This window comes from Corvus moneduloides, chromosome 1 (assembly GCF_009650955.1).
Source record: "Corvus moneduloides isolate bCorMon1 chromosome 1, bCorMon1.pri, whole genome shotgun sequence".
In the NCBI taxonomy this organism is placed as follows: domain Eukaryota; kingdom Metazoa; phylum Chordata; class Aves; order Passeriformes; family Corvidae; genus Corvus; species Corvus moneduloides.
The window spans coordinates 84,398,293-84,424,712 of NC_045476.1; the positions used below are offsets into that span (position 1 = coordinate 84,398,293).

At 35.6% G+C, this 26,420-nt stretch overlaps 1 protein-coding gene across 7 annotated transcripts in view; it reads left to right on the forward strand.

The window, feature by feature from the left end:
• The window catches only part of CDH18 (cadherin 18), a 524,400-nt gene that overhangs the window by 481,394 nt on the left and 16,586 nt on the right, over positions 1–26,420 (forward strand). For 6 of the 7 annotated variants that reach the window (XM_032117579.1, XM_032117622.1, XM_032117588.1 and 3 more), the window contains 3 exons: positions 2,702–2,838; positions 15,111–15,232; positions 21,111–21,228. In XM_032117579.1, the coding sequence (XP_031973470.1) occupies positions 2,702–2,838; positions 15,111–15,232; positions 21,111–21,228 (377 nt within the window). Of the gene's footprint in view, positions 1–2,701; positions 2,839–15,110; positions 15,233–21,110; positions 21,229–21,626; positions 22,327–26,420 lie in introns of those variants that run through there. The other variant, XM_032117631.1, reaches the window with a different exon arrangement.

Sequence of the window (26,420 nt, forward strand, 5' to 3'; positions counted from 1 at the left end):
ATTCCATAAGAACAGGTCAGGAAAAACCATTTGATTTCTTTTTTTCAGCAAATAATTCTTGTTGTCATCACGATATTCTTACAGTCAAGAAAAACAAAGCTATAATAGGACAGAATTAATTAAATTTTATCATAGCATAACTGATTGTAAGCTCTACCAGTACAATGTCTCCAAGAAAACTGAAGGACAATTATGCTTTCCATGCTTCCTCTCTTAACCTTCTGGTTTATCATGTAAAAGATGTTTGTGTATCTGTGTATGTATCTTGCCCAACACAACCAAACGTTCATTATTTCTGTGTTAATAATAGTATAATCAAAACATTCCAACTATTTTTCCTAGCTCAGTTTTCCTACACTGCCAAGCATGAGGTATAAGGCATGGGGGCATTTCACCACCTCAAGCATGCATCTTCTGGACAAAGTTCAGATGTCAACATGACTCTGTAGCAAATATGGCAACTTTATGGATTTTTAGAGGTTGATACTACTCTGTCTCCAAGCTTTTGTAAATACTAAAAGGTAATGCTATCTGTGGACACAGCAGATACAAGTTCTCCACTGAGACTGGCACAGTCTTAAAGAGGTGATTATAGCTTGGCCACATAAAATAATGCCAAGGGATAATTGTGTGGTCCATATTTGTTCTTTTTTGTGATGTCTCGACAGAGGATTCCAATATTCCTCAAAGCAATATAAATTTGTTTGGATGTCTGCACCATCCAGCATACCATGATCAGTGACTGATGAATGCTCATCAGGAGTTTTCTTTTAATTCTTCTCCTGAGTGTACCGAGCATGGAGAACCACACCAACTTTCAGAAGTGTGTCTGCAATGATTGCTGTGATCCAGCAATTATAAATTAACTAACTTTTTTGTTCTTTTTCTGTCAACAATTCTTTTGGTTTTTTTATTCAGTTACAGATACACTGAATTATGTCCTCTGAAAAAAAATTTCCTGACTTAAACTCTTAAAAAATTGCCCTATCCCCTGCATAATCAAGATCTTGTCAGTCCACTTGTTTGAAGAAACTTGAGCTGCCACCTTGTACATCCAAAGTGTCATTATTGGGTACATCCGGTGGATTTTGGAATGAGGTATTCTCAGCTGTTGGTAATTAATGAACCACACAATAGGTTGTGGCTTAGATGTGAAACAACAAGGAAAATTCTTGTTCCAGAGAAACGTAAAATGTGTGGGAACTGAGGCCTACTGTCTCTCCAACAACTCCCACAGTCATATGGCAGGGTTTTCACTCTTCATGATGTTGAAAAGAAATATGGACAACAGGCAAAAAGAAAGATGTTCTAGACTACCTTTGGCTGCTTTGATTTCCAGTGACTGAACTATGGTCCTTTAGTTGCTGAAAATACTTGAAGCGTGGTAAGAAAATCTGGAGTTCCACAAGGCAAGATAGCATATTGTAAGGCAGATGTAAATACTTCTTGCAGGTGGGAGTGGTGGGTTCAGGTTCTCTCCAGTAAGGAAGATCGAACCTAAGTCACCAAATCCTATCTGGCTTTTCCACTGAGTGTCCAATTCTTTGACCAGTTAAGGTAACGCACTCAGATTGCTGCCTTCCCCTCTAAGTGCTTTCTTTCTTTTGCTTTTTCATATCATCTATGACATTCATATATCATTCAATTAAATGTCTATTTGCTTGTTTGCTTTTCCTTTCCACAACTAGTATAAATAAGTACATTGTGGGGGAAATAAAACTCATTTTTAATTATTTTGAGCATGGTAGCTTTTATGTGTGCCACTCTTTTTATTAGCTGGGAATTACATTTATAGTGATGTAAAAATAAGAGCAACTGGATGGGACAAATAACTCATTTTGACATTTATATACCTTCCATATATTAAATATATATGGAATTTCACACAATGAAATCAGGGATGAAAAATTATCATGAAAATAGTTATGGTACATAAAATAATATTTTTCCTTTTTTTGTTTTTCTTGAGTTAGTTAAGAAGGCTTGAAAGGGTTCTGTAAGTGCTTCATTTGTTAAAAGCCATTGTAAATTATTCCAGCTTTGAGAAAAAATATCTTGTCAATCTCTTCTTTTGTGTTCTTTCACTCTGCTTCCATTACCCACTTCAAGGCTTTTACTTTCCCTGCTGGGCAAAGCTCCCAGAAGCCAAGGGAGTAAAGCAGGGATGCTTAGCTCTGCTTCTAGGGCAGTGTCAATGGCTGCTCTGGGAACCAGACATTTCTGATATTCTGTAGTGGTTATGTTCCAAATGGCTTATGTGTCATCATGTCATCGGCTTCATGTCAGAGAGGCATACTGAACAGGAACTGAGTCTGAGCATACTGGTTTGCAGTGACAGGCAAATAAGCAGAAAAATAGTATCTTAGTATCTGCTTTCTTTTCAGCTTTTCCATTTTATGATTTTTAGTCAAAATACATGTGTATCTAACTTTTGACAGGATTTTATACTGCTGTGCAAAATACAACCTGTTAGCAATTTATACCTTTGTGACTCACAGTGGAAATATTGTTATGTTTGAAAAGAAATAAAACATTATGAAAGAAATTAAATACGGTGTTACTTTGGGTTTCTTCAAATTATAGTTTTTTTAGGTTGTTTTTAAAAATGTCTGTGATTTTAAAAGCTTGAAAGTAATATTCTTATATAGCTTTCTGTTATTTACTACAATGAATATATATTTATTGTTATATTTCTTCATAGATATTTCATTGATCATAACACAGAAGAAGATAGGTATTTCACCATTGATGCTAGTACTGGGACCATTAAGACTGCCAAGATCTTTGACAGAGAGGAGACACCTTGGTACAACATCACAGTGGCTGCTTCTGAGATAGGTAAATAATTTATTTGGCACATAGTGTGAAAAATAAAAATTAGAAAGGAAAATAATCACTTTCAGATTTTAAGAAAGACTACCTTAATATGTTATGTTCTTTTAAACACTAGTGGGTTTTTAGCTAGTCTGGATAAAGGAGAGTTTCCCACGTCTGTGTGAATACTCTTAACTCCACAGAACAATTAAACAAAATGCCACATGCCTATGTGATTCCACCTGTGTAAATTTGCCACATTTCTCTGCATGGGGCAGAAGGCTGCCTATTTACCCAGCAGCATTTCTAAGCATTCAGTGTCCTAAAATCAACAGCTTGTCCCGTTTGAGTTTCATAGTTCATATGTCTTAGAAGTTAAGACTATATAGAACGGTCTAAGAAATTCATCTTTCCTTCTTGTATCTACTATCAATTTTACTATTTTAATGAATTAGATACTAAATTTATGGCCATGTTAATTTATAATCCACAGATTCCTTGCAGTTTCTGATTATGTCTCTGGCCTTTTAATAGGCAAATTGACGAATAAAGGTACAATAAATACTTACCTGTGCATTTGAAAGCCCTCTAATTTTGATGAATTTCCATTGCCTCAGATAAGCCCTGCAATGATCAAAAAACATCTGGCTGAGTAGTCTGAGACAAATATTTCTACTTGAGGCAAGGACAGTGTAAAGAACTTTTCAGTTAACCTTTTTATCACAGGGTCTTTATTTTTCCACAGTCAAAGTTTTAAATTTAAAAAACTCAACAAAGCAAATGACGAAAGAAAAAATCCCATCTTGGATCAATAGATCCAGTCCTCCTAAGCGCTATTCATGATACCATCTTTCAGTGGCAGTGATTTTGATCAAAACTGTGAAATACTTTTACGTATATTCGTTTTCCTTTTTTTTTTTTGGTTTCTTTTTTTATGACAAAACACAGGTTTTACTGCTAACAGGTGCCACTGACATTGAGCCTGGTCTGCTTTCATCTGTTTCATCTCTAGGTTAAAATTTAATCTGTTCTGCCACTACATCACTAGCACACACTACTAAACAAACAGCATGAACATATTTCATACACATAACAAATTGTTTCTTCTTATTGTACCTACATTCACAACTAAATTGACATTTTGAGCTAAGTACTTTTCTGTAGTAAATAATAGGATCTATAATTTTATGATTAGCTCTTTGAAAAAGTAAACACTATCACTCCTGTGTGCTTGACAGTGTTTTCACATATAGAATGTGCTATTTCAATGCATCATGAAATAAAATATAATTAAAGCCTAATCATAAGCGGGTGCATAGTGTTAATTCAAAAAAAGACTTAAAAGCTACATTGAGACACTGAAAAAAGGAGTAGTCATGAGTCCTTTTTTGGAATCCATTGAAATGTAGTTATTTTCCAGAAAGAAATCTCAATAGCATAAAACTTAAGCATAGCACTCTACACATTATTTGTTTCACATAATCAAAAGAGTTCTGGTACATTTATCATGGTGAGAAGAGCATGAAGAAGGAGGATTATGTTTATAACTAAAACAGAATGGAATGAATAATAAAAATTTTACCCTTTTTTCCTTTTTTTTTTTTTTTTTTGACACTGCTTAGAATTTTCTGTTTCAGGTGCAATTTGTTACAGGGAAACATAGATCTGATTTTTTTGTCCCTTGCACTGTCTTTGTTATGGTTAAAGCTGGGGGTTGGGAAAATAAGTAAATCTATAGTTTCCGTTGGAAAAACAATTCAGTTATGAAAAAAGGAAGAGAGTAGTGAAGATGACAGGCAGACTGACAGGCAGCCTAAATGACAGACAGCCTTTCCTTGTGTCTAGTTCCTCAACCATTACAACACTGTTGCTCTCTTCCAAATCCATTGTGAACTTAACAATTGAATTTATGGTGGAGCAAGGAGCATATGCTGTGTATGGCCAAAGCTCTTACTTTGAGTGCTATCTATCCCATACCTACAGTCTTTTATGACTTTTGATTTCAAGTTCAAGCAGAAGGTATTGCAGAACTAAGACAAAAGCTGAAATATAGGTCAAAGGCTATGACCAAAGAGTTATTTAGCTGTGGGAGTGGGATTCTTCAAATTTATCTGACAAACATAGAAGCTTCTGACACCATTTGCTTAGCCAAGAACACAGCAGAACCTGCAAGGCCCCTAAAGATTGTACTCCTTCAATAACAAGAGGTGCTCTGCAGGTATAAAGTATTGGTTACAGCTGGTTTCTTGAAGTGTTTTCCTCTCCTGACTTTGTGTTACATTTCCTGTTATTAAATGTCCCTGTGATAGAATTCAGTTTCTACCTATCATCCTTTTGGCCACCAGGGTTATTTTACCTAAATGGTACTTAGCATTATATTTCTACCCCCAAATGTATGATATCTTCACGCTCCAGCCTTATTCTTTCTGAACCTTTCACAAGGCATTTACTTTCACTTTTCATCTCAATATGTGGTATATACACTCTGCATTGGTCAAATGTCCTCTCTGAAATCAGAGGAAGTCCTACCACTTTGCTCTGTGAGAATAATGCTGATGTAATAATCAGTGAGCTTTTCCTGTTTATGCTGTTACTTCTTAAAGCACACCATTACTATAAGAATGGATGATCAATCCTTTTCTTTCTTTAACATTCATTGCTCTTAAACAGCATCATACAATGAGGAGGAGTGGAATTTTTGTGTCCAGAAGCATCTACTTTGATTGTTTCAGTACTGGTGCTTCCTAAAGCTTCTTTGTGGTATTAGGGAATAAGATAATAAAATAATACTGTAGTTTATGTTCAAGAATCTACAGACTAAATCTGGGGCAGGGGGAAGGAATAGTAGTAGTAATAGTAGTAGTAATGTTGTAAAATACGGTTTACATAGAATTATTACCATTTAATTGACTCCTTAGAATTCTTTGAAAAAATTTACAAAAGTCTGTTTGAAAGAGGGAGAAGATAGAATTTGCTTGGGTCTAGTAAATGTTTTTGAAAAGTCTTTGGCAAGAGTAATGAGAATAGGAAAATACAAAGCAAGTGCACAATGTTTTATAACAGATGAAAGACTGATTTATAGGAAAGAAATACAGTCATAGTAATACAGAAAATACAGTCTGTTCCTTTGGAAGTGGAAAAAGTTAAGGATGAGCTATTTTAAGGAGTAGTGTAGAATCTGTCAATTAGAATTCATTCTAATGATAGCACTCAATGATAGGAAGTGATTAAAATTCCAAAATTACCTGTCTAGATGATAAGAATTAAGGAAGATTGAGAGAGATTAATGTAAGAGCAAGACACACAGAAGAGCAGTCTAGATAAATGAAGGGTGAAGTGGAATGAAAATTGTCTGAAAAGGCAGGTTCAAAGGGCTGTAACCAGCAGCCCAAAGTGCAGCTGGAGTCCAGTCAGTGGGAAGTACTCCCCGTGGTTGATACAGGATACAATGCTTTTTAATCTCTTCATTAATGGCCTGGTTGGTGGAACAGGGTGCACTCTCAGCCAGTTTGCAAACGACACAAAACTGGAGTAATGGCTGACACATCAGACTGTCATGTTGACAGCCAGAAGGATCTCAACAGGCTGAAGAAATGGGTGAACAGGAAATCTTGTGAAGAGAGATTTAATAACAGGAAATGCAAAGTCTAGCACTTGGAGAGGAATAATCCTATGCACCAGTTCACATGGAGGACCAACTGAGAGGCGGGCAGCTTTTGAAAGAAGGATGTGGAACTCCTGGTGGATGAAAGCTGAACATGAGCCAGTGATGTACTCTTGTGGCAAAGGAGGCCAATGCCATTCTGCACTGTGTGGGAAAGCATGTGGTCAGCAGGCTGAGAGAGGTGATCTTTCCCCTCTATACAGCCCTGGTGAGGCCACACGAGGAATGCTGCCAGATCTGGGCTCCCCAGTACAAAATACTGGACTAAGTCCAATGCAGGGGCATGAAATCCTTAGGGACTGAAGTATCTCTCATATGAGGATAGGCTGAAAAGGCTGGGATTGTTCAGCCTGGAGATGTGAAGGCTTATAAGGAGCTTATCAGTGTGTTTAAATAACTGTTAGGGGGAGTGTAAAAGGTGACTAAAGATGACCAACATGAGGAAAGACTCATCTGAGTACTATCCAGGAGGCAATGTGTGCAAATTGAAATACAGAAAATTCCATTTAAACCAAATAAGAAAAATGGTTTTACTGTGGGATTGATCAAAAATTGGGACAGGTCACATTGAGAGGTTGTGGATTCTCTTTCTTGTAGCTATTCAGAACTCAACTGGACATGGCCCAGACTAATGCACCCTAGTAGATCCAGCTTTGAGCAGAGAAGTTGGACTTGCAGATCTATGGAGTCACCTTCAAAATCAATGATTCTGTGATTTTTTTATACCGGGAACTGTGTTTTGAGTGTGGAGAAGAAAATGAAAGAAGAAAACAGAGAAAACCAGCTTCTAGATATGTTTTTCAGAGGGTGTTAGCATCAAAAGATTACTGGAGTTCATAAAATATTCAACATTTAGATGGATAATAACTGTACTTCTAATTAGAAATGTGACTTTTTGAAAGCAAGATAAGCACTTATATTTCAAAGATTTTAAAGGTGCTTTCTACTGCGAAATTTCTGCATATTTCTCTTACCCAGCTGGTTATCATATCAGTGTGTAGAATGGATTGCTGGGTTAACTAGATAGATCCTCAACAGTTTGGCGATGGAGTTGTGGTGCTTCTGAGTGTCTCCAAAATGCTCTGCAATTGTTTGAAAATGGAAAATCAGGCAATTTTCCACTATTTGCTTAAAGGAAAACTTCAATATGATGGGTGCAAAAACTTGTGTTTGAAGGGTCAATACAGAGTTCCTAATTTGTAAAGCTGTGGCAAGGCTGTATAGAACAGGAGACTTGAAATAATGATGTTCCTGCCAGGTTCTGTCAGATCCCCCAGACTTAATGAAAACCTATAAAGAGACAGCAAAAAACCACCACATGATGGATACTGTATATACAGAGCTTTGATACTGTAACAGATTAGAAATCAAAATACTGAAGAGACATCATTATGCAGTTGACTTTACAGAAAAAAACCCCAGAAATCTCCAAGGTATTAGACAAAATCGGATATTGGAAAAAAAACCCCAACCAAGCAAATATATTTGTCTTTGTTTATATGTCTTCTGTATTTTATTTGCTATGCATATTCCTTATATGAACTTCAGGGGAAAAAATACTGAAGTGTTGGGTTAGAGCAGTGCTTCATTGAGAAAATATGCAATACCCTATGTGCTATGGAAAGGACACCGTGAAAATCCTGTCATTGCAAAAAACTACTCAAAGAAATAACTTTCAGACATGTTTTAATAGAGTGACAACAAACCCTGTTCAGAATTAAAATATGTGAAAAAGCAGGATAGCTCAAAAGAATAAAAGTTTGGAACACTTATTTTACAAGAATTACAATACAAAACATTAAAGTGCCTTTTCTAATTATAGCATAAGTAGTTTTTTAATGTGTCTTGGTAAAAACAATAACAGAAAGATACAGTTACATAATTCAGAGGAAAACAGGATTCACAGAGACAAATAATAATTTCCAGCAGTGAAATATAAAACCCCTTGAGAAGTTGAAAGAAGAAAGTCCTATAATTACATCAAATAAAGAGATAAAGTGTATTGTTATAGTGAGGTGTGGTTATATCTGTTCTTTGGAATCACAGGGATATTGCTACTCATATTACTGTCATTAAACAGCAAGTTTTGAGAAGAATTTGACAGTTCTTTTTCACATTTTGTGGTTGCAGAAAAGATATTATTAAGATTTTGGTAGAATATTAAAATATATTACTCCTGATAGCACTACATGAGGCTGTCATATGGAGAAGGATAACTGAAGCTAGAGGGGAGGTATAAAGTATACATAGTATTTCTGCTAATGCTATTAGGAGGCATGCTGATTTATTTTATAAAAAGTGAAATGAAAAGACAAAAATAAACAATTCATTTCCATTTATTTTGGAACACATGAAAGAAATATATGCATTGCCTGAAAGAAATAAGTCTTTAGAGGAATAGTATCCTGGCAGAGAGCATGAAAACAAAAGAACAAGATGTTGTGACAATTTATTTTCTCATTTTAAATTTTTCCACATAACCAAGAATAACTCTAATAGTTTGTGTCAAATAATTATTTTTTAAAAAATGTTTCCTTTACAATATCCTTAAGAAAGTAATCTAAATCAGAACAAAATGCTGTTGCAGTTTTACAATCTCCTAGCACTTTGTATCTGGTGGACAGCAGGATGATTGTTTAATACCAGTGAGTTTGCTGCTAGATTCATGTCTCAGTTTTTCTTTGAATTTTTTCTTACAATAAATAAAAAATGTCCTCATAGTGATTTTCAGTCTCAGTTTTTTCTTCAAATGTAATGATTTGTGTATCAATAGAGAATAGACTTAAACAATGAAATTCACTAATTTTTTTTTTAAATATCATTAGAAGGAAATATTTTTTTTTGTATTGTTTTGCTATATCTATTATTATCTCTATAGGTACATTACAGTAACAGAAATAAAATTGTTATCATAAACCCTGCCTTCACTGAGGAAAAAATCATGTTCATTCTTCATCTTTGACCTCACTTGCATTCTGCCTGCTAGCTCAGTTTCAGAAAGAGTTTTGGTATTGGTAACGTTTACTTTATTTTTCCAAGAAACAGATTCTGACAATTTTTTTTCCCTAAATCTAAAACAGATTAAAGTAGATTGTAAAAACAAAACTACAGGGTCTGAATTTTGAGACTCTATTGGTCATGGTGTAGTGATGACCTGGATATCTGGTATCTTTTTACTGGTGAGAGCTGGACGCAGTACTGGTACCCTGTCCAAACTTACCAATGATACACAGTTTACTTTAAGCCTTGGCAAGCTGCCTACTAATGCATCACAAAAATACGAATTTATAGCATCATAGAATCATTAAGGTTGGAAAAGATTTCTAGGATCATTGAATCCAACCATTTAGCCTGGAGAAAAGGAGGCTCAGGGAAGACATTATTGCTCTCTATCACCACCTGAGAGGAGGTTGCAGCAAGGTGGGGGTTGGCCTCTTCTACCTAGTACCAAGTGAGAGGACAAGAGGAAACAGTTTAAAGTTTTACCAGGGGACATTTTATCTTGATATTAGGAAAATTTTCTTCATTGACAGAGTGGTCAGGCACTGGAACAAGCTGCCCAGAGATGTGGTGGAATAACAGTTCCTGTAAGTGTTCAAAAATCATATGTAGCAGCATCTACTGTTCTTTTAAATGTACTTATCAATGCAATAAGGAAAGCCTACAAAAAAGATATTTAAAAAATCCAACAGTTGTTGAAAGGCAGTAAGGTCTCCATCCTATTCAAGAAATGATGCTTCTAATTCCAATTTCAATGCTTATTCCCTATTTATATTGGTTTAGTCATTGGCTTCTAGGCATGTTGGATTTTCTTCTCCTGTTTCTTTGGGAAAAGCTATGATGAAGGTACTCCTACATTATCATCTGAAAATGGGGTAGGGTACAGCTCTTCTTAGCTCCCAAGGTGGGGCCCCAGAGAAAGGATAGAACTTGGAATCATATGGCATTTATTTTCCCATGGGAAGCTTTGTGACAGAAATTTCAAAAAGGGCATTTCCAGCCACAGAACTGGTATATTTTCTGGTGCCCTGTTCTAATCAGGCTGTCAACACCAACATTGTCTGTGAGAATTTTGCTTGCATTAAGGCAAGAGGGAGTTTCCAGCTTGAAAGCTCTAAATGTTTTTGGTCTAGTGCAATGCTATGATTATTACTATTGCTTCTATAGCTGCTGCTGCTATCACTGCTACTGTGATCCAAGAGAACTGAGCACCACCTTCAGCTTTGTGTTCATCAGCGAAAAGTTAAATTTTGCTACAAGAAAAAAATAAAACATTAGCTATCCAAATTCAGATAACATTATTTAGAGATACCCACTTCCTTAGAAAAAACCAGACTGGAACATTACACTTATTCCTAGATCCTGCATAATTTTCTGCTTGCCAGAAAATTTAGTTTATCACATATACACCATCCTGAATTAAACCCAGTATTTTATGAATAGTGCCACTCTCATTTGCATATTGGACATTCTTTTGTCACTTTAGCTTTGTTTCAGTGGTATATTTTATTCTTCCTAGATCTATGTTTATTCTTCTAATATGTTAAAACTAATCTTTATTAGAGAAGTGTGATAAGTGCTTTGTACTTCTCTTTAAAAATAATGGTGTAGAGAGCTAGTTGAATTTCCTAAGTATTGGTTTGCATTCTAAGGTCTTGAAAAGATGTCAAAATGGGCTTATACAGTAAAACAGTTATGAAAGAATCTACAGTTAGGTACCAGTCTAACTTAAAAAAAAAGTTGAAAAAAACCAAGAAAACAAAACAAGAAAAAGCAAATAAACAAACCCACAAAAGATTGTTGATGTCAGGACTTCAATTCTGAAAGTCATTCAAGTAGAATTTATTTTCATAAAGCCTTTGGGAATTTTGTTATTGTGAAAAGGAAGTCTCAGACATCAGTAACTGCATTAAAAAATCTTTCTTCTTAAATGGGGGTTTTAAAGTTTGCCCCCAGAAACTAGTCAAAGAGAAGACTCAAGGCTTCACATTGGCTGTTAATTGGGTCTTCTGTAAATTTATAGTGGACTTGCCAATAGAGGATCTGGTAATGAAATTGATTCACTTTACAGATGTTTAGTGTTCTGGAAAAAGAGCTGTTTATTCTGGGAAAAGTCTCAAGCATAAGAAAGCAAGTCCCTAGCATAGGTGAATCAGAGCAATGTTTCTGCTTCCGTTACCCCTTAAAACAGAGCATTCACTTTGAAAAATCTGCTCTTGAGGCATAATGCTAATAGGACACAGAATATTTTGTAATGTGCAGGCCTGAAATGTATGACAGCACTGATTATCTTAAAACTGGAAATCTGCCAAACTCCTGCAAGAAATTTGTCTAATTAAGAAAAATGTACAGTTAAAAGTGCCAATTATTAGATTGGTTTGGAGATTGCAGGTGAATTGTATTCTTGAAAAAGATAGGAGTTTATGTTAGTTCTCAAAATCAAAACTTAAGAAAAAGGAAAAACCTTGTATTTCCTTCAATTCCTTCACATTCTCTTCCCCCATTATAAATTGTTCTGTCGCCTTGCATGCAAATCTATGTTGTATGCACACTCTTCAAGACTGTTTTGGTAAGTGGTGTTAATACTGTACCTATTAGCATTTTTTAGTGAGTAGCCTGTCAGTATGGAAATTTTCCTGCAAATGTCAGTGATCCCATGAGGTACCTGCTTCCAGAGAGCTGCTAATATTACTGTGTGCATAAAGAGCACTTTCAAACTGATGAGGTATTTATAAATTCTTTGTACTGCAAAACAGCTGCAAAAGAAATAAAGGTAACTTTACTGAATCTCCATAAACCCTCTATGTAAAACTACTGCAAATCTAACTTACTCGAGTAAGAGTGCTCTGGGTGGTAGTGACAGGAGTCATACAAGAGGACACATTCAAGGTGGGGCAAAGAGGTCTGCAACACTGTACTGAAACAAAAGTATTTAACTCTTTTTGTCACGCACTGGACTAAAAAGTTTGATTTTTCCTTCCCCAGTAACTATTCCAAACATGCCAGGCCTACAGAGCAGTCCTTTATCTATGGTATCCTCTGCCCTGTGCTCTCCCTGCTTTTTCGCTCCCTTCCTCTTAGATATATTGTACCCCCTTATACCTTTGAAGATGACCCTGCTTTGAGCTGGAAACTGGACCAGTGACCTCCTTTCAACTAAGATTTTTTAGTGATCCTGTGATTATCTGATAATCACAACTTCTGTTGCCTTCTTGCTAAAGCTCTTCCAGGTTTTCTATAGTATTAAGATCTTCAAATTCTTCATTATCATTTATGAATCCCCTCCCAAATGGATTTATTTGTCATTAACTCTTTACAGTGATCTCTGCCTTCCAGCTCCTTGCTATGATTTATGTACTCTCTCTCCATGTGCATTGTCCTTGCTTTCATTTATACCACTTTCTAGTTCACATACCTCACAAATTATATTCAAGAACCTCCCCAACAAAGCCCTAAAACAGAAGTTTCTTTGAGCCATAGATATCATGTTCTGTAATTGTAATTAGAGGATTTTTGTAATTTAATTGTCTGATTATGTTGACAGAGGAAGTTACCTAAATGAGTTGCAAGCTATATTTAAGTGAGCAGTAAGAAATTTTAAATCTCTACTGCTTGTGGTGTTCTACACAATCTGTTGACCTACATCCAGGAAAGGAACAAACATCTTTTTGTATTAATACTCATACTGCAAGTGTTCTCCTGGAGAGAAGATTGCTTCCTTCAGAAATAACAGCAAAGGTAGATAATGGTTCCCTTCTCCCAAATTCTTAGTGGAAGTCAAGTGTCATTCTTCCTTACCTTCACTTCATATATCACTAGCATTTTAACTTTCCTCAAAGTTTTCCACTAAAGGTGTGGAATAGAAATAGCAGTAGAAAGCCTCAGTCTTGCTTAAACACAGCTAAGATAGTCCAGTTTAGTCCCTTAGTTCACCTGTTACAAAGATATTCACAGGTTCAGCATAAAGCTGAAAATAACAACTGTCAGGGAAAATTTCAGCAAGAAAATGGAATTTTCAAGTCTATAAATGTCTTCTGAGAATGTTCTTTTAACTTCTAATGCTAATGGTAGTTGAGAATAGCATTCCTCTCTTAGTTAATTCTTCCTTTTCTCTTGACTTTTTTGTCTCCTTTCTATTCACATTTTATGGGGATGGTTGACTAAGTTCCAAAAGTGAATTAAAATCATCATCTGAACATATACATATTAGTTAAAAAGAAAATGTGAAAAATCTGAGGGAACTTCTAAGACCTGGATGCTTTGGCTAGTATCCCATGTGAAAACCAAGAAGGAGAGGTCTCTCCATTTGCTGAATTAAGTCCAACATTTTCAAATATTCTTTCATCATGAGTGTACATCACTGGTAGCTTTAAAGCCAAGTATGTGTCTAATCAATGTTTTCCAGAATTCTGAACAGAGATCATTAAAGGTGTGATGAGTATAAGGCATTTTAAAAATGACCCTTTTTAACAGAAACATGGTAAAGATTCATTAGGAACAAAATAACCATGGTGAATGAAGTTTGGACTACTAATGTTTCTCTCCTTTTTTTTTTTTTTTATTTTTCTTTTCTTCTCATGAACACACACAGGGACATGAACTTTTAAAATGTCAATCTGTAATACCCTATTCTTCCATTTCATTGTATTTGAAACATTGACTTTAATGTCTTCTACTGATAGTCTCATTTAGTTGGTGAACATAAGATAAAGTTTGTCATCTAACTGATTGATACTGGTATGGACTCCAGAAGCCATATATTAGTTAATTATAAAAAGTTGAAATACATAATTCTCTCAACAAAATAAAATTACCTTACTACTTAGAAGTAAGAACAAGAGTGTTATGGATCAAAAAGAATTGGTTTGGGTTTTTTTTTTCATTTTATCATGGAAAGTGTATTCTTGTTGAAAGGATTCAATTTCTCTTGCATTTTTGAGACTGTAATCTTTCTGAGGGTGAACTCTCATGAAAGTACAGATCACAGCCTAAGGCATTGTTACTTAAACATTGTTTTCTTCCTGCAAAAGCCAGACTCACTTCTGCTAAACTTTCTTTTCTTCTCCTAAACCACACTCACTAATTACTATGTGAAATACCATAGTAACTTGTGAGAAACCTGAACTCAAGCTTGGGAAAGGTTTATATGTACTTATGCATTCATATTTTATTATTATAGTTGCATTTTATTTTCTAAACCCTTTAAGGAACTGTGAAAAAGAAAAATGCTTTAATATTTTTTTGTATTAGATTTAATTCAATATGCTAATGACACTTTAACATTCATTACCAAGCAATTAATCATTTCTTAGCATACAGTGTAACATGTAAGTCTAGCAGCTTCCTCCCACTTCATTTCCAGAATAACTTCTATTTGATATAAGCGACTTGAGACTCACAAAATACTTCCCACTCTTTTTAATTGCTATTTTTTCAAAACAGTTAATGAACCACAACAAACATCTTTTAGTATGTTGTTACCTAAATTTCTGTAACTGCATCCAGTTTTCATCTAGTTATTGTGTTAATAAACCACTTTTAAATTGAGGATGACATTCAATATTGAGTATTTCAAAAGGCTTCATAACATCCTGTTTTCAAAAGGCTTCATAACATCCTGTGTGTTTTGCAGACAATCCTAGGCTAGTGAGCCACGTTCCAGTTGGTGTTAGAATCCTGGATGTCAATGACAATCCTCCAGAGCTTGCCAGAGATTATGATATCATCGTCTGTGAAAACACAAAGCCTGGTCAGGTAACTCTCGCACTATATTTCTCCCAGTGATAACAATTACTTTTTTTAATGATACATATGTCAGAAGTTTGGAACATGTCATAATTCTTTCTGATTTCATGTTAGCATTTTGCATTTGATTGAAATTTTAATTGTATTAGACAGAAGCGAAAAATGTGGCATTTGTTCAATATCTCTTTCTTGCTGCTGCAAAAAAAAATACTCAAACTATCTTCTGTAAAGACAGGTAAAACTTTAATCCTGCCAGATAAGGGGTAGAATTTGACAAGCCACTATGCTGAACAAAGTGAATGAAGCAGATTTAACATCTCTCATGTGAGTGCCACATAGTAGCAACGTTTCAAATGCAGCTCACTGAAATGGCTGGTGAGCATGGCTCACATCCTCGCTCTTTGCATGTTGGTTGCCCTGTCTATGCAGGGTCATTACATGAAAGATCTTGAATGGGTTTTTCACAACTATGAGCATGGGAAGGGCCAGAACTGAGACTGAATAGCTGAATCATATTCCAGCCGCTGCTCCTCTGATTGATGCACTTCATTGCAGTCCAGGGTTTGACAATTTTAACAAGTGCTTTTGCTTTTCTGCATAGATTGAGTTTTTACCCACACTATGCTTGTTTTTCATTATTGCACAGGTTGTATGTTTCAATTATGAGCTCATATCTTTCCTGAGGAATATATTACTAGTAATAACATTATTTTCATCAAATCCTTGAAAGCAGTGTACACAAATGCATAGTAATATATTTATATTTTAGAGCTGAGACTATAAAAATGCCATACTTCGTCTGACTGTAGCCTGATCAAAGTTGTCTTCACTCTAACAGTAGCCAAAAGCTGGCACCTAAAGGACAGTATAAGAACACGGCAAGTGTGTATGACAATTACCACAAATACTTCAGATTGTTTGCGGGTCATTTCCTGATCCAAATGTGGTTTCTGTATTTTCAATAATCCTTTAATAACCATCTCATATGAACCTGTCTAACTTTTCCTATAAAAAACATAAATTTTTGATATCTGCTACCTCATGCACCAAGGCATTTTGCAGTTCAATTGCATCCTTCAAGAAGATCTAACTTTTTTTTTTTTTTTAATCTTTCCATACTGTCTTCAATTTATATTTACCAGTTCTCTTGGGAGATAAAGACGGAGTGCAGCTGATCCCTATTTATTATCGCTGTGACATGCATAAAACTCTAGCACATTGTCCCTTAGCTGTATCTTATACAGAATGAGTCAGTCCTACTTAACTGGGGCAATCCATGATAAAGCCCTTCTAGACTTTTGATCATTCATCTTTTATTCCTTTAAACTTTCTCCAATTCCTCTCTATTCTCCTTGAGATAGAATCAAGATCAAGATGCAGGTATGCAGTGAAACTTGATATCTCTTATTAAATGCTTATTAAAGTAAAAATAATGTTCTGAAAACCTCAAATAAAGGCAGATATAGAAGAATTAGAATTTTTTAAAAACTAATGTAAAAAAAACCTCTTTTAAGCATTAATTGCAATTGCTTTCAACTTTTTCTTATATTTTTAAATTACATAATTTAGCAGTAAATGTTCATTTTATATAGCCAATAATAAAGTAAAGCAGGCAGTGAAGCTATCTCAGAAATGTTCCTTGTGGGTAGCTAATGTTTCACAGCAAAGTTTGAATTCTCCAGTTGTAGTCTTACAAATGATAATTTACAGGTGAGATCTTTAAGGGATACAATAGCATTGGCTCACTATTTGGGTCAGCCTTGTATTTTTCCCTGAGCTACTGTTGCAAGTCTGAATGACTCCTGACCGTGGCAACGCTGCAATTTAACACCCAAGATAAGTGCTACTATGAGGGACTCTACAAGCAATGGTTTAACACCAAAGGCTGGACCAGCTTGATACTGTATTCTTCAACTAACAGGACTCCTGTACATATTTGCAATGAGATTTTTTTATTTGTATTTCACAACAAGGTTTTAGAAAAAATGTAACACTAAACAAAATCCAAAACAAAGCAAGAAAGTACGTGTCTTTTTCTCAGATGTTACCATCTAGTCTAAGGAAAGAAAAAAGTAAGATGGTGTTCAACAAATATTAGGGAGGGGCAAATAAACATTGCGGAACGCCACAAGTGTTCTATATGCTAAAAAGTGCTCCTAACTAGGTGGTTCTGAATCACTAAAAAGACAGTATAACTTTGAGTTATCCATCATCCTGTGAGAATGTTTCATAATATTTATCTCTACAGAACAAATTCTGTACTGCTGGGGACATCTGCTTGACTTGGGCTTCCTGGTTGCACTGTCCTTAACATTAATTATTTCTTTCCTCAGCACATCTATTTTGAAATTATTATGTGTGAGATAAACTAACCAGTAGATTGCCATTGGAAGTCTTTTTGTTATTGCTTGTTTGTTATTAGAAGATCCTTCTATGGAGTGAAATCACAGTATCATCTAATTGCAGAGCCTTATCTCCTGCTTCTTTCTCCCTCCACTGCTCTACCTTTTGCATTAAAAAAAAAAAGAAAAAAAAGCTTCAAGTGCTTAATGCTTAAGCCTTAAGCTTAAATGACCAACCCTAAGGCATGTCAAAAAGAAAATGCTTGTGAGGAGACGATAATTTCCATGCTGAAGTGACAGCTTTAGTCACTTAGTAATCATATAGTTGAGAAGATAGACTAAGTATCTACAATAGATTCCAAGTGAAGCCTGGTTGATATTATACATTAAAGTAGATAAAGTAGCTGTGATTTGATCTTAGATGACATTCAGACTTGGAGGATACTGACTACTCGACATATACTGATTTTGTAAATGACTGCCAATTTTAGCCAATGTAGGAAAATGACATTTTGCCATCTTCCACAAAAGAAATCAATGTTAGCTGGCAAGGAATGCCTCTACTATGTGTTTGTCATGTGTATATTTGCTTGTTTATTGATTCAGTTCTAAAAAGATTCTGAGTAGAATTTAGCACCTGCTCTCTGTCCTCTTCAATTAGTTCTCCTCAGTTCTTGAAATTCTCTTTTCTCGTCATGTCTCACCTTTAAAAGAATAGCATGACCCTTCAGTTTCATCCTATCAGTGTTGTCAACTGGGCTTTACTGAAGCTGAGGTTATGTGTCTACATTTTTATTTTAATCAGGCTTTGCAAGGTACATTTTAATGTCTACTAATAGGCTATTAAGTACTTGGTCAATTAATTAGAAAAGGGTTAATAGTACATTTGGGTGTCAAGGTGACACATACTCTTGTTTCTCACCACTGAATGAATGTCTTAGAAATCTTTTCTGAAAGTGCGTGAACTTTCTGTTTAAAAACAGATCTCTGAAAATGCTTTGACCTGTCCTAGTAAACATACAATGTTTATTTTCTATGTGAAAAAACGTAACTTCTGTACCATGTGGTGCTATACTTTTTACATACATTCATGAGTTCAGGGAATACTTGAATTTCTGTGTGTGAAATCAGGGAATATAGACAGTATATTTTGAGTTATAAAGTTAGTCTTAAAACCAAATAATTTTTATACTAGTCATGTCACTGAGGCCTTGATCAAAGGTATTTTTGTTGCAAAATGGCATGCTCTTGAAGCAGCATTCTGTAAAATGTCACTGAATGTTTTATGTAGCACAGGGCAACAGGATGAAAATTTATCCACAAGGCTGTCAAATAAAAGCTGAAGCTGCACGGCAAATTGACTTATATTTCACTGAGAAACACCACTGAGGATTTACAAATAAATATTTAACAAAATAACATATTTTTCTTATCTGAAGTTTTTACAGATGTGTATGGTATTTAACAGTATTTTTAGTATTTGAATAATAACAGAAATTGATTCTTTTGAACATATTCTATCACCCTTTTCTTTGTCTTGCTGTGTCACATACCATTTCAACACTATGAATTAAACATATATAGCTAAGAAAATCTTATATTTCTGGTTTTACATGGTTGTTTCACTAACAGTTGTGCCACCTTTTCAAAATTCAGTGGTGAGAAATTAGCTTTTGCCAAAATTTTCAACCAATATTGCCATGACTTTGGTAAAAGTCGTATGCATGATTATAGATATTTCAGATTGTTTCAGATTGATCTTACTCTGCTCCACTTCAGCAAAAAAATATTAAGGCAAACTTGTAAAATATTCTTGGCAACCATCGTAAGTATTGATAATTGTCTCAGATGTGTATAGTCAGTGCAATATACTTTATTGTGTATAGTACGTGGAATAAGCATTATACCCTATTGAGACGTCATGGCTTAACCCCAGTTGGCAACTCTTCCCCACGCAGCCACTCGCTCACTCCCCCACCAGTGGGATGGGGAAGAGAATCAGGAAAGTAAAAGTGAGACAACTTGTGGGTTGAGATAATGACAGTCTAATAGTATTGCCAAAGCTGCACATGCAAGCAAAGAAAAGCAAGGAAATCACCACTTCTTACAGGCAGGCAGGTGTTCAGCCATCTCCAGGAGAGCAGGGCAACATCACATGTAGCAATGTTGACTTTGGAAGACAAACACCATCACTCCAAACATCCCCTCCTCCATTCTTCTTCCCCCAGCTTCATAAGTGTGCATGACATCATACAGTATGGAAAATTTTGGTCAGTTGGGATCAGCTGTCCTGGCTGTGTCCCCTCACAACTTTCCCTGCACCCACACCCCCTCGCTGGCGGGGCGGTACACGAAACAGAAAAGACCTTGATGCTGTTCAAGCCCTGCTCAGCAATGACAGAAACATCTCTGTGTTACCAACAACTTTTCCAGCACAAATCAAAACCACAGCCCCATACCAGCTACTGTGAAGAAAATTGACTCAACCCCAACCCAAAGCAGAACATGGTTTAAAAATATATTTGTTTTTCCTCTCTTAGGTGAATGGAGGTAGAGAATTGTGTGGTGTCTTTCAGTTTTAAAACAGACCAAACCACCAGAGTCTGCACTGTTTATGTTTCAGGTTCAGTCCAGACAGAGTATAGCTGAACACTGAACAGAAAAAATTCTTATGAAAAGAGCATTTTTCCTCCCCCTTTTATGCTTCCCTCAGGATATCTATCTGGTCTGCGCAGCAGTCTGTGTGGGCTTCACTGCCTGTATCACAAGAACAACTTTTATTGGATTCCACTTTAGCACTTGAGTTTCAAGACTCAGCATGAAAATGAAAGCAGAGGTAGAAATACTGTTTGGTCCCACATTCCAACAGCCTAGATCAATTTTAGTTGAAAGTAAATTTAAAAAACCACCAGGGCTTTCGAAGGCAAAGGTCCTACCTTTCAAAAATACCTCTCTCATACATGGTTGCTACATCCAGTTCTGTTCCTTTTTGGGCAAACTAAATTAAAGCCAGGAGTGGCTGCTGTTCTTCTTGTTCTGTTCTCTGGCAGTCTAAAACTGATCCTTCACAGGAATTTTAAGCAGAAATATGGTAATATATACCTGCTATTTTAGTTAATTATTTTTCCTTACCAATATTGAAGTACATCTAATTATCAGGACAGCAAGCAGATGACACTTTACATAGACCATCCTGGTTCAGCTTGTCTATTGCCTCCATAAAAACAGACATTTAGCTAAAACACTAATTCAGGAACTCAGCAGGATGCAATGCAGATGGTGATAATCTCTATACCGGGTCCCGACTGTATCAAAACATCAGAAAGTATAGATACTTTAGATGCTTTTACCTGGCTCTGAAGTGTTGTTCCTAAAATATTTCCTACTAGAGAAATAGAGTTAATGACCCAGTCATTTCATCTGTTGAATTCAGCAGCAGTCAAGTAGAAAATTAAAATAAGGTAAACTTGAGCATCCTGCTGAGGTCAGGTACTATATGGGTCAAGTTCAAATTTCAACACAGTCACTGTTAATTTTTATTTCAGGTAATTCAGACTATCACTGCTACTGACAAAGATAACTCTGCAAATGGTGCAAGATTCCATTTTTCTCTTGATGAAGGGCTTTCTTTGAATCCCAACTTTTCTCTAAGGAACAATGAAGGTAAATCAAATACATAAATCTCAAAGAAATGGGCTTCTGTTTTGTCTGGGATGTCTCAATTGAACAGAACAATTTCCATGCATTTCCTGATAGAAAGGGAAAACTGTAATATGTCATTGCTGAGCTGTTGGATAGCAAGGACATGTGTACACAGTATATTGTAAACTATGAATAATCAGATATTTCATTTTGGATTTATATTCCATTTTATTTTAGCATTTATAATTCATACATTCAGGAATGTTTTTGAAAAGTGGATTAATGAAAAATATGTAAATTTCACTTACTTTTAGGAGAGTAGCACTGACTGGGTACTGTCAAGGTTATTGCCAATTATTGCTTAAAGGAGAAAAAAACCTAAGGGACATAAAAGTTGGAATTCATGCTTACTTTTACAGACGTGACACCAAGAGCAGGTCCTTCTGTGGTTCCTGGATGATAGTCTTTTGCTTCATGCCATCCCTAAGAAAGTGTGCCTGAATATTACAATCAGAAATTCATAACAGATAGGCCCAGAAGGAAAACATCTCTCAGAGTCTCCCAACCAAGTGTTTCTGAACATTTCTTGAGTGAAAGAACTGTCTAACCTTTCCAAAACCCAAACCTAAATCAGCCTTGCTCTTGGTCAAGTATTACCTTGTGGTCTCCATTTTGCAACCTGATGAAAATAAGAGTAAACATTAAATGTTTGTCTAAATTTTCCTCTTGAGGTTTTGTGTATGCACATGTTGTGGGGTTTTCTTTGTTTGCCCGTGTAGAAGCATGTGGGATTTGCTCTATTTTACAGTTATATATTTGTAGTACTGCTGTGGAATGCATTCTGAGTAGTCTTCTGTAATGTATTAACTCCATTGCTGGTATATTTGGTACATAAAGTGATATTGAAACAATTCTTTACAGACTTTTTTATCTGTTTGTAAAATCAATCAGGGAAGGAGACTGTATAATCTTCCTAAAGAATCTGTTCCAATGTTTAACTATACTTACAGCAGAAAAAAAATCATGCTATTTGCTTGGACTACATTAATGGATTTCATATTCTATTTCCGACACAGATCAATAAATATATATCAATATTAATAAATAACCATAAAAATTGAACAGCTAATTCATATATTAAAAATATTCCCTAAGTGAGACTCCAGCACTTTCCCAGATTAATATATCATCCCACTCATATTTGCTTTATAGCAAAGGCCAGACTGTTGTTTCTGAAATGAAGGAGGTGTACCACTATGCATTTTTGTATTTTAGTCTACGCTTCCAACAAACTCATTTAGTATTGGACTGTGATCTCATGCGAAAGACCACAGGTCTCGCGATCTCTCTGGCTCTGTAGTTTCTGTGCCGGAGCACAAGGTGTAGCGATCTCTGAAAGGCGTCTCCAAAGCGAAGCCACTCAGCAGCATCAGCTACATAGACTCACACACGCCTGTGTGCACAAACACACGGAGAGCTTCAGTAATATGATCGGCAGCAAAGAGGCAGGAAGGGTCTTTGCAGAGATGTCCAAAGGAGCTGTTTATTGCTTCTACACTGTGAAGGGTTTTAGAGACAAAAGACTGAGAGCAGTGCAGAGTCTAGGTTTTAGTACAAGAGTGGAGGGAGCATCAGGGACCAATAGGGAAACTTTGGGGGAGTGTGAGGGGCAAAGGCCAATGGGGAGAACAGGGAAGGGAGAACCCTCTAAGGCATGGAACATATAAGGTAACAAGGAGGTGGAGGGTCCATGGGCCAACCAGGGAAATAGAACTGGGGTAGATTACCATAACAGAACAAAGCATTCTGGGAGAGGCTTCTTTTCTCACCGTGACATAGGCAGAACTCCGTGGTACTAGGGACTGTCTTACCAATAACTCTCGCTGTCCCATGTAGCACAGGGTAACCAGTGACCAAACACAGGCATGTTTGTTTCAACACAAAATGCTTACATCGAGAAGTGTTTTTGAACAGCTCTACTAAAATTGTAGTTTGTGACAAAGTAGATTTTTTATGGTTTTGAACATATTTAAAGCTGGATCTGTATTGTGTGTTCATTACTACGTAAGTTATTTAACTACACAGATTTATAAGAGGGCACAAACTTCTAACAAGCTTTTGATACAGCAATGTCATGCTTTGGATAGAAATATTCAGCTTTGGATAGAAGCACTTGCTGCTTTCTTGTGACTTCCCCAAGATCAATGAGCAGTGACTTAGCAATCAACAGCTGAAATCAGTGTTTGGATTATCCTAGATTGAATTTTATGGGGGGAAGTAGATGAAAGAGCTGAAAAAGGTGTCTTTTAAGGTAAAAGCCTATTGTGCATTGTGTTTTTATTTCACCTAAGGAAGTACAAAAGTATGCACTTCCTGTAGCATCTTGCATAAAACTTCTCACACATACAGAGACTCAAGTAATGCAACTTCCAAACCGGCCATATAATTAACAAAATGACTGCTTAACTCAAATGATAACAAGAAATTTATCTTAAAAACAAATGCATAGTCATGATTTTGCTTGGTAAAAGACACTTTGAGTGTATTGCTTAAACACTGTCCTTTATTGGGACCTTTCCTTTGTGACACAATCTATACATAAAATATCAGTAAAATACCTATGAAGTACATGCACAATATGCAGTTACCTAGCACTTACAACTATCATATTTCTCATCTATTTCTATTCAGAAACAGATATTCTGTTGCTTTTTATTCTAGGAAATAGCTGAAAGAAGGCAGGCAGAAAAGGCTTTTCTTATGTCTGTGACAAGTTTACACTTTTGAAAACTCATGTTTTCAAGCATCAGGCATTAAAAATAATCTGAATGTTCTTAACAGAAGACAGCTGCTATTTTTACATCTGGATTTCTGAATTCTATAAAGGCTGGAAGTCTTGGAGGGTTTCATTTGTTTGTTTGTTATGTTATGTTTTTAAAGAAAAAACTGACAAAAATTGCCTAAACATAATTTGTGATAATGTTTTGCAGAATGATAAACCCAAGTTCTTGATGTCACATAGAAAATGGTAGTCAGTAGTAGCTGTATCTGTCTCTACAAAACTATATTCCTCTTGCAGTCACCTTCTAATCTAGTCATCCACTCCTTTTATTTCTTCAGGAAAAAGGTTTCATTTCATAAAAATATCGGTAGACATTTTCCTCCCATGTTTTCTTAACCAAAAACAACAGAGTTGTTTTCTTTGACCCCAAACAGACTTTTGCATGGATGTACCCCTACTCATTTATTATCAGTATGCTCCAGAGCAGTGCACTGGATGTTCAAATATTTATGCTTGTATCTATGCACTTTGACTGAAATCTAAGGCTTGTAAAATCATACAATTCTGTAGTTTGTCCCTATCTACCTGTATAGATTGCAGCAATATATAATCCCAGTGTGTGTATGATTCAGGTCAATAATATTCTATGGCTTCAGCGAACTAAATAGGTATTAAAGCCTCAGTCCAGATGATAGATCTGACCAGTTAAACTTTTATCTCCTGGGCCTGAACTTGTGCATTTTCTAAATGAAAATCTCCACAATATTAAATCTCCATTTGTGGAATATTCACCCTCATAATGCAGAGTTTAAAACCTCCAGGGAAATGTAGGTCAGGAGAGAGTCACAGGGCTATACCAAATATACCATCCAGCAAAATGAAGAGTTCCTTGGATCACATTCTGGATTCCATTTGTGCTACAATATTCTTTCGAAAGGAAAGAAGAAAGGAAAATACAGAATATTATTCTTAAAGTGCAAGAGATTCTTTGTTGCTATTTGAGTTTCATTACACACTGAAAAGTACTATTCAGAGAGAGTAAAGACTTACAAATATGAACAAGAGGACAGACAACAAAATGATGCAGTATCTGTGCTTATGTAAGCAAGGCAGAACAAGAGCTGTAATAGAATTTCTTTGTTATACAAAGAAAATGCATTAAGTTGTAATAATTTTCTGCAGCTTTAGAGAGCAAACCCAGAGAAGATTTTTTGTTGTTGTTGTTTGGGAATTGTACTTATGAAGGGCTTTTGATGAAAACAGGGTTGTTTACAATTTATTCTGCCTAGAAAATTGTTACAATTTCTATTAAAACCTGAGAAGCCAAGTACTTTTTTGGCTGTGCTTTTATATTGTAGATCAGCTTCTACATAATACATTTTGTTGTTGACTGTGTTCTACTCACTTTCTTTTTTAGGATGTTGTCATAGATAATTTTGTAATCCTTTTTCTAATATCACAAAGTTACACTTTTTGCCTAATCAGAAATATTTGCTTTTGCATATCCCATTAAAAAATTCCCAGAGCAATATGGGGCTAAAAACATCTTCTGTTGGGAAATCAGAATAAAGATGACAGAAGTTCTTCACAAAAAGTCAGTTTCCATGTATTGAATTCTAGACTTGTACTGTTTTTTTCTTACCCTAAAAAATAATAATATTTATCCAGAAGGTTAAAGAATTTTGGATATATTTGTCCATTTCTTTTTAGTTTGATGGAAAATGCGTTTGAACACGTCATTATTATCATATTTCCAAGCATTAATATGTAGACACACTTCACTTTCAGAACTTACATAACATATTTCAGGAGATGAAAATAGATTGAAGTCTCAGAGAACAGTTCACTTAGAACATTTAAGAATTTTCTGCACTGTAAAGCACTGTTTTGCTGGGACTATTTTTTATCACAAGATATACAGTCTACCATTGGATGCTTCAGTGGTATTGTAAATTTCCTGGACAAAAAGGGTTTATGCAGATAATGGACACATTCACCCAACACTGCCAATAAGATCCGTGCATTCTCTTACTTCAGTAAATTGAGATTGCTGACTTCTGATAGCAAACTAAGTTTAGCTTACTTTCAATGAAGAGCAACTCCCTAGAGAATGCGTAGCTTTTGTTCTCCTTTTATTTCTTATGGACAAAGGTATCATATCACAATAGTATTTGCAATTTATTTCTCCCCTCTGCCCACTTATTTCAAAGATCTGGCCCTTTGATTATTGTCCAGTGATGGAGAATATTCTGGAATTGGAATAAAGGTATGCCATTTTTCTGGCACTTAATTCTGGAGATTCCATTTTCTTAATTTTATGTCAGAAGATCCATTAACAGCTGCAGAAATGGAGATGTGGTTTTCTGTAAAATCTAGAGCAGAATGATTTCAATGGCATCTGTATAAAATGAAATTTAGAATGTGTTCGTCC